This window comes from Bos indicus, chromosome 28, assembly GCF_029378745.1.
Source record: "Bos indicus isolate NIAB-ARS_2022 breed Sahiwal x Tharparkar chromosome 28, NIAB-ARS_B.indTharparkar_mat_pri_1.0, whole genome shotgun sequence".
In the NCBI taxonomy this organism is placed as follows: domain Eukaryota; kingdom Metazoa; phylum Chordata; class Mammalia; order Artiodactyla; family Bovidae; genus Bos; species Bos indicus.
Genome location: NC_091787.1, coordinates 9,448,528 through 9,464,294, shown reverse-complemented (window position 1 = coordinate 9,464,294; position 15,767 = coordinate 9,448,528). Strand labels below are relative to the sequence as shown.

At 44.1% G+C, this 15,767-nt stretch overlaps 1 protein-coding gene across 1 annotated transcript in view; it reads right to left on the bottom strand.

The window, feature by feature from the left end:
- Nucleotides 1–4,768, bottom strand: part of ACTN2 (actinin alpha 2) — a 78,628-nt gene extending 73,860 nt beyond the window's left edge. Inside the window, exon 1 of the mRNA XM_070782249.1 lies at nt 4,512–4,768. Within this exon, the coding sequence (XP_070638350.1) occupies nt 4,512–4,637 (126 nt within the window). The 5' untranslated portion in view covers nt 4,638–4,768. The remainder of the gene's footprint in view (nt 1–4,511) is intronic.
- Between the last annotated feature and the right edge of the window lie 10,999 nt (nt 4,769–15,767).

Here is a 15,767-nt window from a genome sequence, read left to right as displayed (position 1 = left end):
GACTGAATCTGCATCTTTGGCTTCAGTTAAGCTCCTCTCTTCTTCACACTTCTTCAAACACATCTTGAATAACAGACATGTCAGCAAGCACATCACGGAGCTGAGTGTCTCGAGGCCCGAATCCCGGTCTGGCCACTTGGTGACTTTCTCACCCTCCCCCATCCCACCTCTCTAGGTCAGATGTGACTGTACTAATGTTACTGAGCTGTACACCTAAAAATGGTTAAAATGGTAAAGTTTATGCTCTGTACATCTTACTTCACACAAAAAAACTACATCCAAATCACTAAGGAACAAATAATGTGTTTCTTTTTCCCTCAAAAGTCCAACCGCAATACTGATCGCTATCGACACTGCTTGATGAAATTAACAACTATTGGCTGCATAAGGATAGTAATAACATTGACATTTACAGATCACTGTGCGGTCTACAAAGCCCCTTCGATGGAAACTAGTTTGACCATTTGATTCTGAAAAACTATGAGGCAAGAAAGACAGGGAATCCCTTATCTGTATTTTCCAGATGAAGATACACAATTCTAAAGGTCTAGTGACTTAATTATGGCCAAACAGAGAGTACCAGGCGGAACTGAGGTTCATCTAGGGCTCATGAATTTGAGACACTGCACAGGCCCTTGGTTCATCATTCACCTTGTTGGAACGATTCTCACCTTTTCTTCCCCAGGAAAAATTCCCGCAGGACCAATGTGCAGGGTAGAAGAGCCCGCACCTGCATCCTAAGCCAACAGCTGCTCATCAGAACATGGAAAGGGGCAACTGGCAGTTTCTGAACTCTCTATTTAATCCGGACCTGTGGGCAGCTACTCCCACGCAAGTGTCCTTCCACACTGCCTGACCCCACGTGGCAACATTTTAGTCTGATGGCAGGACTGACAGCCGGTGCACTGAGGTGAATGGTGAGCTGGTCCATCTAAATTGTGACTACACAGGACTTGAATTTCTTTAGAAACAATGAGAAATGATCAGAATTCTGAATGTGGAATAAGTGAACAACTCTCTTATGCTCTTGACAATGAACAGAAAAGTGTATTGATCACCTAGCTCTTACAGATCAAGGATGGAAGAAGCCTTTATGTACCGAAACACACAGTCACTTCCTAAAAAGGCCTGTTTTAGCCTTGCAGGGTGGTGAAGGACAGCACTCTGTGCCCACAGAGATAGCACACATATTCAGCATTGCTGTTCTGACAAGTCACCTCCCAATTAAGCCACTGTTGAATTAAAGGCTGAACGTGCTCTTTGCTTCCAGGAGAAACTTATTTCTAAGCACCAAAGATCTGGAAGTTTTAAAAGTCCAATGAAGAGAGCCCCATTTACATGAATACAAATATTCTCAAATAGCCCTGGAAACAGCAGGGGAGAACTCTGAAGTACCTGTACACACTCTTGCTAAATTCAACATCTTCTAAACTGTGGCAAGAGCACGGTGCACCCTCAAAAAAATCAAAAGCGAATTACTGCCACAAGAACCAGAGATTTCACTTCTTGGTACACAATCAAAAAAAAAAAAAAACCCAAACTGAAAGCAAGGTCAAGAAAAGGTATTTATATACCTATGTTCACAGCACTGTTTACAATAACCAAAAGGTAGAAGCAACCCATGGGTGAATCCATCAATGGATGATAAACAAAATATGTGGGCCATACAGTCAGAGAATTATTATTCAGCTTTAAAAATAAGGAAATTCTGACCCATGACACAACATGGATGAACCTAGAGGGCATGAGTCTAAGTGAAATCAACCAGACACGAAAGGGTAAACAGTGTATGAGTCCAGGAGGAGGTCCCCAGGGGCCTAATCCATAGAGACAGAAAGTAGAAGGGTGGTTGCCGGGAGCTAGGGGTGGGGGGAATAGAAAATTATTGTTCAATGGGTACAGAGTTTGAGTTCAAAGGGTTTTGCAAGAAGGAAAGAGTTACGGAGACTGACTACACAATATGAATGTACTTAACACCACTGAACTGTACACTTTAAAATAGTCAAGATGACAAAATTAATGTAAAAAAAAAAAGAAAGAAACCTCTCCTCACACACACACAGCACTATACTTTTACTAAGTCCTCTGTAGTGAGGAATTCCATACCAGAGAGCAAGGATTACCACAGTCCATGAGACTCTGTGAACTGTGGATATAATTAGGCCCCACATCCATTATAACACTACAGACGTCATCATGTGTTACCAGCATCTGTTGACAGATCTCATACCCGGCATATCACTGAAACGGCAAGTGCGGAGAAGGTAGCCCACAATAGAAACAATGGCATTTTATCCTTGTCCTGTTCCAGCAGTTTGGCTCATAGGACATAAATAGAGGCCACTGTGCTGGCTGCCACGACCTCCCAGTTCAGAACTATTTTACTGCCTTGAGTGAGTTCTCTACAAAAAGTAGAAAATAGAGGATCTTCTGGATCTGTTCAGGTCCATGTCCTAATGGAAATTTCCTTCTGTTTTGTTTTTCCCTAATGTCACAACACAGCACTCAATCTACCTGAGAAAAAAAATTAATTCTCACTTTTTAGCATTATTCTGTACTAGGACCAAGACACATGTCTGTTTTTCAATAATATATTTCAAGTGTTATACAGTTTTAATAATATATTCACATAGGAACCCCAGACTTTAAAAAATTACAACAAGGAAATTATATCCCCAAATAGTGTGTATTAAAAATTATATATAATTATACATTATATGTAAAATAATTAAAAACTATGTATGCAAATATATATATTTTATATACATATATGTATATATGACAAATGACATATGTCTATATGGCTTTTGAAAACTAAAATTAACTCTGCCCTATACTGTAATTTAAAAAAAAATCAACAAAAACTATTGTGATTAGACTATTACTTTCAAAAATGATGGGCAGACTACCTATCATGAGAAAAAAAAGAGCAATCTTTGCAAGACTTAAAACTTAAAAAAAAATCCATGAAAAAAATGTAGTAATAAAAACCGTGGAAAACTTTTTTAAAAAAAGAAACACACTGTTAAAAATCAAAGCAACGATTTAACTTCTTTCTGACTGATGATGCGTCCATCAGCCCAGATGACACAATAATAATAAACAGTAATAATCCTCAGGCCAGGTGTTTCCCTCACAATAAATCATTTTAAAAACTGTAGAAGATCTGAAATTTTATTCTCCTCTATAGACTCAACTTCCACTTATCACTCTCATTCCACTGTTTCCAAGAAGGTAGGGACTCAGAGGGAGAATGAAATGTAGCTAAACTGGAGCTTGCAAATAAATAATTTATTAAGTGGTCTCCTTAACAGAGAAATGACAACAAAAGAAAAATCTGTATTTGAAAATATTCGGTTATTTTATAAATAACCAAAAAACCCTCTAAAATGGTTATTTGATAATCATCCAAATATGAGACCTCTCTGCCTCTGTTTGTTAGGAGTATGGGATGTGTTTCCTGCAGCCAGACACTTATTCACCAAGCACTATCAGATAATCACCCATTGTGGCAGCTACACAGAGCATTCCCATGCACACATATGGTCAAAAGACGTTATCCACTTAAAAGCAGGCCCTTAGAAGGGAAACACACTTTGCCCCACCCCAAGAAAAACAGGGGGTGAAAAAGCATAGGGCACTTTGCTTCTGCCAGGACACTGTCATCAGAAGGTTGGGTGAGCAGGTCTGCGTTGGCATCCCTGACCCGGCCAGGCTCTGCGCCCAGTCAAACGGAGGTGGGATTTAGCCTCCTGGTGAGCCGTCCCTAGAGTTCTAGCCAAAGGGATCAAGAAGAAACCTTGAAATAGTGGAATGTTCCACTGGGCCCCCAGAGAGCGCCAAAGAAGATGAGCAGGGAACTTTTAGAGCTGGCTGACTCCCTCGTCCCTGTGTGCTTACCTCAACGAACCATAAATAGAGTGTGAAATAACTATTACTTTATGGGTGAATGTCTGGTGATCATACAGCATCCCTCTCCAAGAAGCCCCAGAACATTTAATAAATGATTTCCAGTTCTTCTCTGGGGCAGCCCTGTGAAAATCGGAATGAAGCTGATGTTCATTTGACCTCTTTTATTTGGGGAGGGATGGGGGGGCGTTACTGAACACAACGGGACCAGCAAATAACTCTGTGGCGAAGGTCACAGACTCGAGGGGTCAGGAGCGGACCTGAGACTTTCAGATTCTGGTTTAAGGCAGGTTAAAACTGAAACGCCCGCACTGTACTTCCCTTAACATTTTTCGTTTTGTAACTCGTGTGACACACGCGCGCACCCACGCACACGCGCGCGCGCACCCACGACGCCCAGTTCCCTGACCGTCCCTGGACTTTATCTCCTCTCTCCCGGGGCACCCGGGCTTCTAGGACACGGGACCACACAGCCTCCATCAAGCGCCCTCCCGCTAGTCCACCCGGTCGGCGGCGACTCCGCGCGGGAGGCCCCCCGGGTAAAGGGACACACGGACAAGCGGGTCGAGCCCGCAGACGGTGAGCACGCGACCCCGGCTGACCTTCCTCTGCTGCTTCTCCCAGGCGGGGTCGAGGAGCAGGTCGCGGTCCCACTCCTCCTCCTGGATCATGTACTCGTCATCCTCGTAGACGTAGTTGTACTGCACACCAGGCTCGATCTGGTTCATGGCGCTCGGTGGTCGCGGCGGCGGCGTGGCGCGCAGGGTCGGACGGGCGGGCGGGCGGAGACGCGGCGGAGCCGGCTAGGCGCGGGCGGCGGGCAGGCGGGCGCGGGGTGACCTTCGCGCGGTCCTCTCGGGGCGGTACACTGGGCGCTGGGTCGCGGGCGAAGCACCAGCTCGGGCTCCGAGCGGCTGCCGTGCCGCTTAATACCCGCGCCGCCCGTCACGTGGCCGCGCGGCCGCGCCCCCGCCCCGCCTGGGCCTCCGCCCGCGCCCGCCCGCGTCGCTCCGAGCACGTGCTGGCTGGCGGCGGGGCCGGGCGACTCTGGTCCGCACGCAGGGTGCTACCCCAGACCTGCCCCACGGCGAGCTGAGTCCACCGGCACCATCTACCATGAGGCTTATGGAGCGGCAGGACTTGCCGGCGCCCAGGTGGGTTACCCGGGTGCTTGGGTGTTCGGGGATCAGAGGAGGGACACACGTGGTTTGGGTCCCTGACCACTCCCCCCAACCCCACCCCACACCCCGGCACATCTGTGTTGTCCAGATGTGAATACGTTTTCCAAACGTGAATACGTTTTCCATGTGTTCCCACATATTCATAGATTCCACACACACACCCCTAAAAAGTAAAGTTCAGAAGCTACAGACTCCCTTTTCTTCTTACTCTCCTCCCTTGCCCTTACCTGGGGAAATCAAGGCAAAGGACTTGGACCAACTGTGTTAAAAAGTCAGGAACCAAACCAAAGGCAGAAAGTGTCTGCTCTCACCTGCCAGTCATAAATTTGAAACAACTGACAATGGAGGACAAGCAGCCAGCTTCATGTTACATGTTCATCTCCCCCTGGTGTGTTGCACTTAAGCCTTTTCATCCTTACGGTCCTGGCTAGCTGTTTCCTGTCCCTTGTGCCCCTGTAGGAACCAAGATGAGGTCCCTTGAAGAGGAGGTTTTGTTAGGCCCTGGGAATCCAGAGGGCGACTAACAGGCAAGGTACTTGCCTCCTGCAACTCATGTCCAAAGTGAATAAAAGTTGCCCACAGGCTACATAACTGTGGTTCAGGGCTACTAACTTGTTGACAGGTTTCAAGCTGAAAGTATGCCTGGATTTATCATCGTTCCTTAGAATTTTTTCCATCACTTAGTTTTATTGTTTTGAGCTTTAAGGCAATGGCACCCCACTCCAGTACTCTTGCCTGGAAAATCCCGTGGACAGAGGAGCCTGGTAGGCTGCAGTCCATGGGCTCCCTAAGAGTCAGATAGGACTGAGCGACTTCACTTTCACTTTTCACTTTCATGCATTGGAGAAGGAAATGGCAACCCACTCCAGTGTTCTTGCCTGGAGAATCCCAGGGACAGAGGAGCCTGGTGGGCTGCCGTCTATGGGGTCACACAGAGTCAGACGCGACCGAAGCGACTTACCAGCAGCAGTTCTGCCAAAAGACTTTGACAAATTCGCAAATACATCATGCTAATATTTTTAAACAACATGTCCACTAAATGTTCATTTTTAAACAACACGTCCACTAAAATATGAACTCTGTGAGGCCAGGGATTTAGCCTCATTCATGGCTGTAATCCCCAGAAAGTAGAAATATGTCTACCATATACCACACACTAGTGCACAAGTGTTTGTTGATGAAATAAGTATCCTTAGAAACAGTGACTGAACTAATTTGCTGGGGTTTAAATTTAAAATTTTAGTTTTGGATTAAAATCATAATCTCTCAACAAGTTTATGAGTAAATTTTAACTATTAGAAATAGGACCAACAAGTACAAAAACTGTTTATATTAGGCCTTGAAAATTGTGGGGACCTCAGGTTCCAGATGAGAGCTATTAAAAGACATCAGATTCACAATCCTGCCTGAAACAACTGAAATCTGAGGGGAAATATATTAAGCAAAGCATTTGAAGACACTGACCATCATGCAACAAAGGATGATGATCCTTGAGAGGCAGAAAACAAATGGCATGTGTATTATGATTGTCCCAGATTATCACCTGGAAAAAGATTTCAAGATGTATTATAAAGGGAATAAAGGGAACGCAGGTATAACTCAGTGGTCTTCCTGAACTGTGAGTTCAGAGAGACCAATGCAGCTAGAATTTGCAAGGCCAGTTGCAGAAGAGCAGACGGCTGCAAAGAGAGAGAACCCTGGAGACTTGCAGAGGGTCTCCCTTGAGTCTGATCAGTGAATGCATGGGAGAAAAACATTTGAGGTCAGGAAAGAAGCACCCAAAAAGATTAGAAAGAAGGATGGTTAGAATTTAGAGAAGTCTAGGAATAGTTTCCATTTCCATTAACTAGAAGGGAAAACCTTATAATTCACAGAGCATCAGATGGAGTATTCAGAAGTGAGGGTTTGGGAAAGAGGCTTTAGGCTTAAACTAAATGATGCATACTGGTTGTTGTTCAGTCACTCATTCATGTCTGACTCTTTGTGACCCCATGGACTGCAGCACACCAGGCTTCCCTGTCCCTCACCATCTCTCGGAGTTTGCTCAAACTCATGTCCGTTAAGTAAGTGATGCCATCCAACTATCTCATCCTCTTTTGTCCCCTTCTTCTCCTGCCTGCGATCTTTCCCAGCATCAGGGGTCTTTTTCAATGAGTCAGCTCTTTGCATCAGGTGGCCAAAGTATTGGAGCTTCAGCATCAGTCCTTCCAAAGAATATTCAGGGTATATTTCCTTCAGGATTGACTGGTTTGATCTCCCTGCAGTCCAAGGGACTCTCGAGTTTTTCTCCAACACCACAGTTCAAAAGCATCAATTCTTTGGCACTCAGCCTTCTTTAGGGTCCAACTTTCACATCAGTACATGACTACTAGAAAAACCATAGCTATGACTATATGGACCTTTGTCGGCAAAGTAATATAATGTCCATGCTTTTTAATATGCTGTCTAGGTTTGTCATAGCTAGATGTATTGGTGCTACTTGAAAAAGCTCCAAAGCAACATCTGAAAGAATCAAACTGTTTCCAAGTCACATAATTGCATCCCAGAAGAAAACTTAAAAATACACATAGGAAAACAAAATTGTTCAACACTTACCAAAGTAAAAATTGCAGTTTCTGGCACATATCAAATATTACCAAGTATGCAATGAAACAGGAATATATGATCCATAATCAGATCAGTCGCTCAGTCGTGTCCAACTCTTTGCGACCCCATGAATCGCAGCACGCCAGGCCTCCCTGTCCATCACCAACACCCAGAGTTCACTGAGACTCATGTCCATTGAGTCAGTGATGCCAACCAGCCATCTCATCCTCTGTCGTCCCCTTCTCCTCTTGCCCCCAATCCCTCCCAGCGTCAGAGTCTTTTCCAATGAGTCAACTCTTCGCATGAGGTGGCCAAAGTACTGGAGTTTCAGCTTTAGCATCATTCCTTCCAAAGAAATCCCAGGGCTGATCTGCTTCAGAATGGACTGGTTGGGTCTCCTTGCAGTCCAAGGGACTCTCAAGAGTCTTCTCCAACACCACAGTTCAAGAGCATTAATTCTTCTGCACTCAGCCTTCTTCACAGTCCAACTCTCACATCCATACATGACCACAGGAAAAACCATAGCCTTGACTAGACGAACCTTTGTTGGCAAAGTAATGTCTCTGCTTTTGAATATGCTATCTAGGTTGGTCATAACTTTCCTTCCAAGGAGTAAGCATCTTTTAATTTCATGGATGCACTCACCATCTGTAGTGATTTTGGAGCCCAGAAAAATAAAGTCTGACACTGTTTCCACTGTTTCCCCATCTATTTCCCATGAAGTGATGGGACCGGATGCCATGATCTTTGTTTTCTGAATGTTGAGCTTTAAGCCAACTTTTTCACTCTCCACTTTCACTTTCATCAAGAGGCTTTTTAGTTCCTGTTCACTTTCTGCCATAAGGGTGGTGTCATCTGCATATCTGAGGTGATTGATATTTCTCCTGGCAATCTTGATTCCAGCTTGTGCTTCTTCCAGCCCAGCGTTTCTCATGATGTACTCTGAAAGTACAATATCTGAGATTAAAAATACCCTTAATGGGGGGCTTCCCTGGTGGTCCAGTGGTTAAGACTCTGCCTTCCAAGTGCAGGGGATGCAAGATCAATCCCTGGTTGGGGAACAAAGATCTCACAATCTGCAGGGCAACTAAGCCCATGTGCCACTACTAGAGATGCCCACACACCACAACTGAGACCTGATGTAGCCAAATTCATAAAATAAATGTTTTAAAAATATCCTAAATGGGGTTCACTACCGGGTAGATAGACTTTGGCTAAGAAAAAATGAGTGAACTTGAACACTTAGCAATAGAAATAATCCAATACAAACATGGAGAGAGAAAAAAAAATAAGCAGAGGATGAGTGAGATGGCAAAATTTCAGGCAGTCTAATGATTGTGTAGTTGGAGTCCCTAAAGTGAGAGAATAGAGAAGGAAAAAAAAAAAAAAAAACTTGAAGGAATAACAGCTAAACTTAAGTTAGTAAAGAGACTTCTACTTCTGGCCAACATGGAGCAATAAGGACTGAAATTACCTTTCCTCTTTTTTAAAAAATATTTATTTGGCTGCATCGGGTTTCTTAGTTGTTTATTATTTTTAGTTGTGTCACATCTAGTGGTGATGTGTGGGCTCACTGGTTGCGGCCTGTGGGCTTAGTCACTCCACTGCATGAGGGATCTTAGTCCCCTGCTGCTGCTGCTAAGTCGCTTCAGTCGTGTCCGACTCTGTGCGACCCCATAGACGGCAGCCCACCAGGCTCCCCCGTCCCTGGGATTCTCCAGGCAAGAACACTGGAGTGGGTTGCCATTTCCTTCTCCAATGCACGAAAGTGGAAAGTGAAAGTGAAGTCACTTAGTCGTGTCCAACTCTTCACGACCCCATGGACTGCAGCCTGCCATGCTCCTCCATCCACCTGCTGCTGCTGCTGGTAAGTCACTTCAGTCATGTCCGACTCTGTGCGACCCCACAGACGGAAGCCCACCAGGCTCCCCCGTCCCTGGGATTCTCCAGGCAAGAACACTGGAGTGGGTTGCCATTTCCTTCTCCAATGCAGGAAAGTGAAAAAATAAAGTGAAGCTGCTCAGTTGTATCCGACTCCTAGCAACCCCATGGACTGCAGCCTACCAGGCTTCTCTGTCCATGGGATTTTCCAGGCAAGAGTACTGGATGGGGTGCCATTGCCTTCTCCATCCATCCACCTGACCAGGGACCAAATCTGAGTCCCTTGCATTGCGAGGCAGATTCTTAACCATTGGATCACCAGGGAAGTCCCTCACCTCTCCTCGTGAAACAAGAAGGAAAAAAAAAGAAAATGACAGCATATGAAACAATGGTTTTCCGATAACAACAGATATCATGTAATGAAGGACAGGAACCCTGAGATGGGAAACAAAGCAAGGGAGCTCTGTAACTGCCTCAGTCTGTACCCCTGGGAGAGCTTGCAGCCCAGACCATGAGGTAGAGTCCAAAAGGCTCCCTGAGTTGCGAACATGAAGCTGAGAGTCCAGGGAGAAGAAGGCAGCAAGTATTCATAGGATAAAGTATCAGAGAGGAGAGGACCACACACAGGGAGAGGGCTCTGGACATCTTCTGGACTTCTGAGTTTCCCATCTGAGTGCATACTGATCAGAACATGCTTGGGAGGAAGCCACCCGTGTTCAAGGAAAGAGCCATCTGAAAGGGTTAGAGAGAATAGTGCATGGCATTCACACAGGACCAGGTGGGTGCCTGCTCCTATCCCGGGACTGCAAAAACATTCAGTTCACAGAGCATTGAGTAGAGGACCTAGGAGGGTCTTCATATTTTTTTTAATTTCCATTTTAACCATTTAAAAATGTTTTTCTTTTTCATGGCTGTGCTACGTTTTCACTGTTGTACTCAGGCTTTCTCTAGTTGCAATGAGCAGGGGCTACTCTCTAGTTGGCGCACAGGTTTCTCATATGGTGGCTTCTCTTGTTGAGGAACAAGGGCTCTAGATGCATGGGCTCAGTTGTTGTGGCCCACAGGCTAAGTTGCCCCAAGGCATGTGGGATCTTCCCAGACCAGGGATTGAACCCATGTTCCCTGCATTGGAAAGCGGATTCTTAACCACTGGACCACCAGGGAAGTCCCTAGGGAAATCTTACTTCAGTAGTGTAGACTGAATTATTCCTAGACAAGTAGTAACATGGACTTAATTATTTCTAAATTAGGCCTAGAATGACCACGGCTCTTCCATTAAAAAAAAAATCATAAAACAATCACAAATTTATAAAAGCAAGACTCAAAAGGATAAAACTGTTTCCAAGTAACTGTTTCTAAGTAACTGAACCACATCACAGAGCAAAGCTCAAGATTTATAAAGACACAGAAACATCCAGCACTCAACAAGGTGAAAGTCACAATTTCCAGCACCCAATCAAAGATTCCTGCATATACAAAGAAGCAGGAAAACACAACCCATAGTGAAAATCAGATCAGATCAGATCAGTCGCTCAGTCGTGTCTGACTCTTTGCGACCCCATGAATCTCAGCACGCCAGGCCTCCCTGTCCAGCACCAACTCCTGGAGTTCACTCAGACTCACGTCCATCGAGTCAGTGATGCCATCCAGCCATCTCACAAATAGCAAGCAATTAAAACTGATTGAGGACTGACACAGATATTAGAGTTAGAGGTAGAGTCCAGAGGGTTCCCTGAGTTGAGGACATGAAGCTGACAGTTCAGGGAGACGAAAGCAACAAGTATTCATGGGATAAAGCATCAGAGAGGAGAGAGCCACACACAGAGAGAGGGCTCTGGGCATCTTCTGAGTTTCCCATCTGAGTGCGTATTAACTCTAAAAACAAGGAAGGGAGGTGTTAGAAAGTATTTTTTTTTAACTGAATGAAGATGAAAACAATATATCAGAAGTTGTGGGGTGCCATTAAAGCAGTGCTTAAGAAGGAAATGGCAACCCACTCCAGTATCGTTGCCTGGAAAATCTCATGGATGCAGGAGCCTGGTGGGCTGCAGTCCATGGGGTCGCAAACAGTCAGACATGACTGAACAGCTAACACTTACTTACTTAAGGGGAAATTTATAGCACTAAATGCTTATATTAGCAAAGGATCTTACATTAATAACCTCAGATCAGATCAGTAGCTCAGTCGTGTCCAACTCTTTGCGACCCCATGAATTGCAGCACGCCAGGCCTCCCTGTCCATCACCAACTCCTGGAGTTCACTCAAACTCACGTCCATCAAGTCGGTGATGCCATCCAGCCATCTCATCCTCTGTCATCCTCTTTTCCTCCTGCCACCAATCCCTCCCAGCATCAGTCTTGTCCAGTGGGTCAACTATTCGCATAAGGTGGCCAAACTACTGGAGTTTCAGCTTTTATCAGTCCTTCCAAAGAACACCCAGGACTGATCTCCTTTAGAATGGACTGGTTGGATCTCCTTGCAGTCCTAGGGACTCTCAACAGTTTTCTCCAACACCACAGTTCAAAAGCATCAGTTCTTCGGTGCTCAACTTTCTTCACAGTCCAACTCTCACATCCATACATGACTACTGGAAAATCCATAGCCTTGACTAGACGGACCTTTGTGGGCAAAGTAATATCTCTGCTTTTGAATATGCTGTCTAGGTTGGTCATAACTTTCCTTCCAAGGAGGAAGCATATTTTAATTTCATGGCTGCAGTCACCATCTGCAGTGATTTTGGAGCCCAGAAAAATAAAGTCTGACACTGTTTCCACTGTTTCCCCATCTATTTCCCATGAAGTGATGGGACCAGATGCCATGATCTTTGTTTTCTGAATGTTGAGTTTTAAGCCAACTTTTTCACTCTCCTCTTTGACTTTCATCAGGAGGCTTTTTAGTTCCTCTTCACTTTCTGCCATAAGGGTGGTGTCATCTGCATATCTGAGGTTATTGATATTTCTCCTGGCAATCTTGATTCCAGCTTGTGCTTCCAGCCCAGCATTTCTCATGATGTACTCTGCATAGAAGTTAAATAAGCAGGGTGACAATATACAGCCTTGACGTACTCCTTTTCCTATTTGGAACCAGTGTGTTGTTCCATGTCCAGTTCTAACTTTTGCTTCCTGACCTGCATACAGGTTTCTCAAGAGGCAGGTCAGGTGGTCTGGTATTCCCATCTCTTTCAGAATTTTCCACAGTTTATTGTGATCCACACAGTCAAAGGCTTAGGCATAGTCAATAAAGCAGAAATCGATGTTTTTCTGGAACTCTCTTGCTTTTTCCATGATCCAGTGGATGCTGGCAATTTGATCTCTGGTTCCTCTGCCTTTTCTAAAACCAGCTTGAACATCAGGAAGTTCACGGTTCACATATTGCTGAAGCCTGGCTTGGAGAATTTTGAGCATTACTTTACTAGCATGTGAGATGAAAGCAATTGTGCGGTAGTTTGAGCATTCTTTGGCATTGCCTTTCTTTGGGATTGGAATGAAAACTGACCTTTTCCAGTCCTGTGGCCACTGCTGAGTTTTCCAAATTTGCTGGCATATTGACTGCAGCACTTTCACAGTATCATCTTTCAGGATTTGAAATAGCTCAACTTGCAGGATGGAGGATATATATTTTTAAAATACCTAAATAAAACTTCTAGAAATAAAAGGAGTTAAATCTGAGATAAAAGTGTGCTGGGTGGGGATTAAGAGCAGGTTAGAGATTGCAGATGAAAAGAGTAGCAAATTTGAAAGTATAAAAATATAAAATTATGGGGACTTTCTTGGTGGTCCAGTGGCTAAGACTCCACATTCCCAGTGCAAGGAACTTGAGTTCAGTTCCTGGTTGGGGAACTAGATCCCACATGCCACAACTCAGAGTTTGCATACAACGACTAAAGATCCCACATGCTGTGACTAAGGCCCAGCACAGTCAAATAAATAAATATTTTTAAAAAATAGAAGCTATCCAAAATGAAATAGAGACAGAAAAAAATAATCCAGGAGAATGAAAAGAACTTTGGTGACTTTATTAGGGGGTAATCTACCATAGATTCCAGCCCAGGTATGGACTGCACATTCTTGCAGGTATGCCAAAATTGCAGAACCCAGGCTGCTTTATCTATCCAGGCTATTTCTCACCATTATATTTGCAGTGAGCAGTCTTGACAGATGAGGTAGCATTCACCCTCAAACAAAGAGCAGTCTTGCTTCTGCTATGAAAGTCTCAAGTCGCCAAGCTCAGTCTTCCTCTCCTATAACAAAACCCGCCATAGGGACAGGCTTCCAAAAGGGGCCTTTGAGTCACCCCAATGGGACTTAAGGATTATGGATAACTACCATGAGCAGCAAGATAGATCATATCCAAGGCCATAAAACAACTCTCAGTAAGTTGAAAAGGATATATAAATCTTACAAAGTATGCTCTCAAACCACAATAGAATTAAATTAGAAATCAGAAACAAAAAGACCTCTAGAATATTCCCAGATATTTAGAAATTCACTAACACATTTCTCGGTAACCCAAGAATGAAAGGAAAATTCAAAAGGGATATTAGGGACTTGCAGGAGACCCCAGTTCAATTCCTAGGTCAGGAAGATCCCCTGGAGAAAGGTTGGGCTACCAATTCCAGTATTCATGAGCTTCCCTGGTGGCTCAGATGGTAAAGAATCCGCCTGCAGTGTGGGAGACCTAGGTTCAGTCCCTGGGTTGGGAAGATCCTCTGGAGGAGGGCATGGCAACCAGTATTCTTGCCTGGAGAATCCCCATGAACACAGGAGCCCGGCGAGCTACAGACCATGGGGTCACAAAGCATCAGACATGACTGAGCCATTTTCAACTTCAACAACAACTGGTGGTCCAGTGGTTAAGATTCTGAGCTTCCACTTGAGGAGGCAAAGGTTCAATCCCTGGTGGGAGAACCAAGATCCTGCATTCCATGCCACTTGGCCAAAAAAAATTAAAAATCTAAAAACCAGAGGGGAGGTGTTAGAAAGTATTTTTTTTTTACTGAATGAAGATGAAAACAATATATCAGAAGTTGTGGGATGCCATTGATGCAGTGCTTAAGGGGAAATTTATAACACTAAATTCTTATATTAGCAAAGAAGGATCAGCTCTCACCTTAAAAACAGAAAAAAAGAACAGAGTAAACAAAAAGTAAGCAGAAGAAAGAAAAATAATGAAGATCAATGTAGAAATCAATAAAAATAGGTAAAGCAGAAACCCAGTAAACTTAAAGCTGGTTCTCTGAGAAGATCAATAAAGTTGACACACTTCAAGCCACATTGTTCATCAGGGGGAAAAACATAAATTATTTATACTGAGAATGAAAGAAGTGGCGTCATTACCAATTCTATATACTTTAAAAGTATATGTGAATACTATTAACAACTGTATGCCAATATATTCAACAGCTTAAATGAAATGGACAAATTCCTTTAATGACACAAACTATTAAACCTCACTATGAAAGAAAGTCAACTTGTAGTTTAAAACACTCCCCCATACCCCCAGTACAAGCACACGAAACCTCTTAAGGCCCCCGTGTTTTCAGCAGGGAATTCAAACATTTAAGAAAGAAATAATACCAATTATACATAACCAGGAAACTGAAAAGAAGAGACTGTGTCCCAACTCATTCTGTAAGACCAGTATTGGTCTGTTACCAAAGGTACATTGCTGCTGCTACTGCTGCTGCTAAGTTGCTTCAGTCGTGTCCGAGTCTGTGTGACCCCATAGACGGCAGCCCACCAGGCTCCTCCGTCCCTGGGATTCTCCAGGCAAGAACACTGGAGTGGGTTGCCATTTCCTTCTCCAATGCATGAAGGTGAAAAGTGAAAGGGAAGTCGCTCAGTTGTGTCTGACTCTTAGCGACCCCATGGACTACAGCCTACCAGGCTCCTCCATCCATGGGATTTTCCAGGCAAGAGTACTGGAGTGGGGTGCCATTGCCTTCTCCAAAAGTAAGTTAAGATGTACCCCCCCCCAAAAAAAAGAAAACTGCAGATCAGTATCTCTTATGAAAATTGATGCAATAAATTTTCACACAGTTTTATCAATTGATCCATGATGTTCAAGTGGGATTTATTCCAGGAATTCAGGGTTGATTTAAATATTTGAAGATCAGTTAAATTAATTTACCCTATTAGTAGACTAAAAAGAGAAACTATATGATCATCTCAATAGGTACAAAAAGGCTTTTGACAAAGTCCAGCATTCAT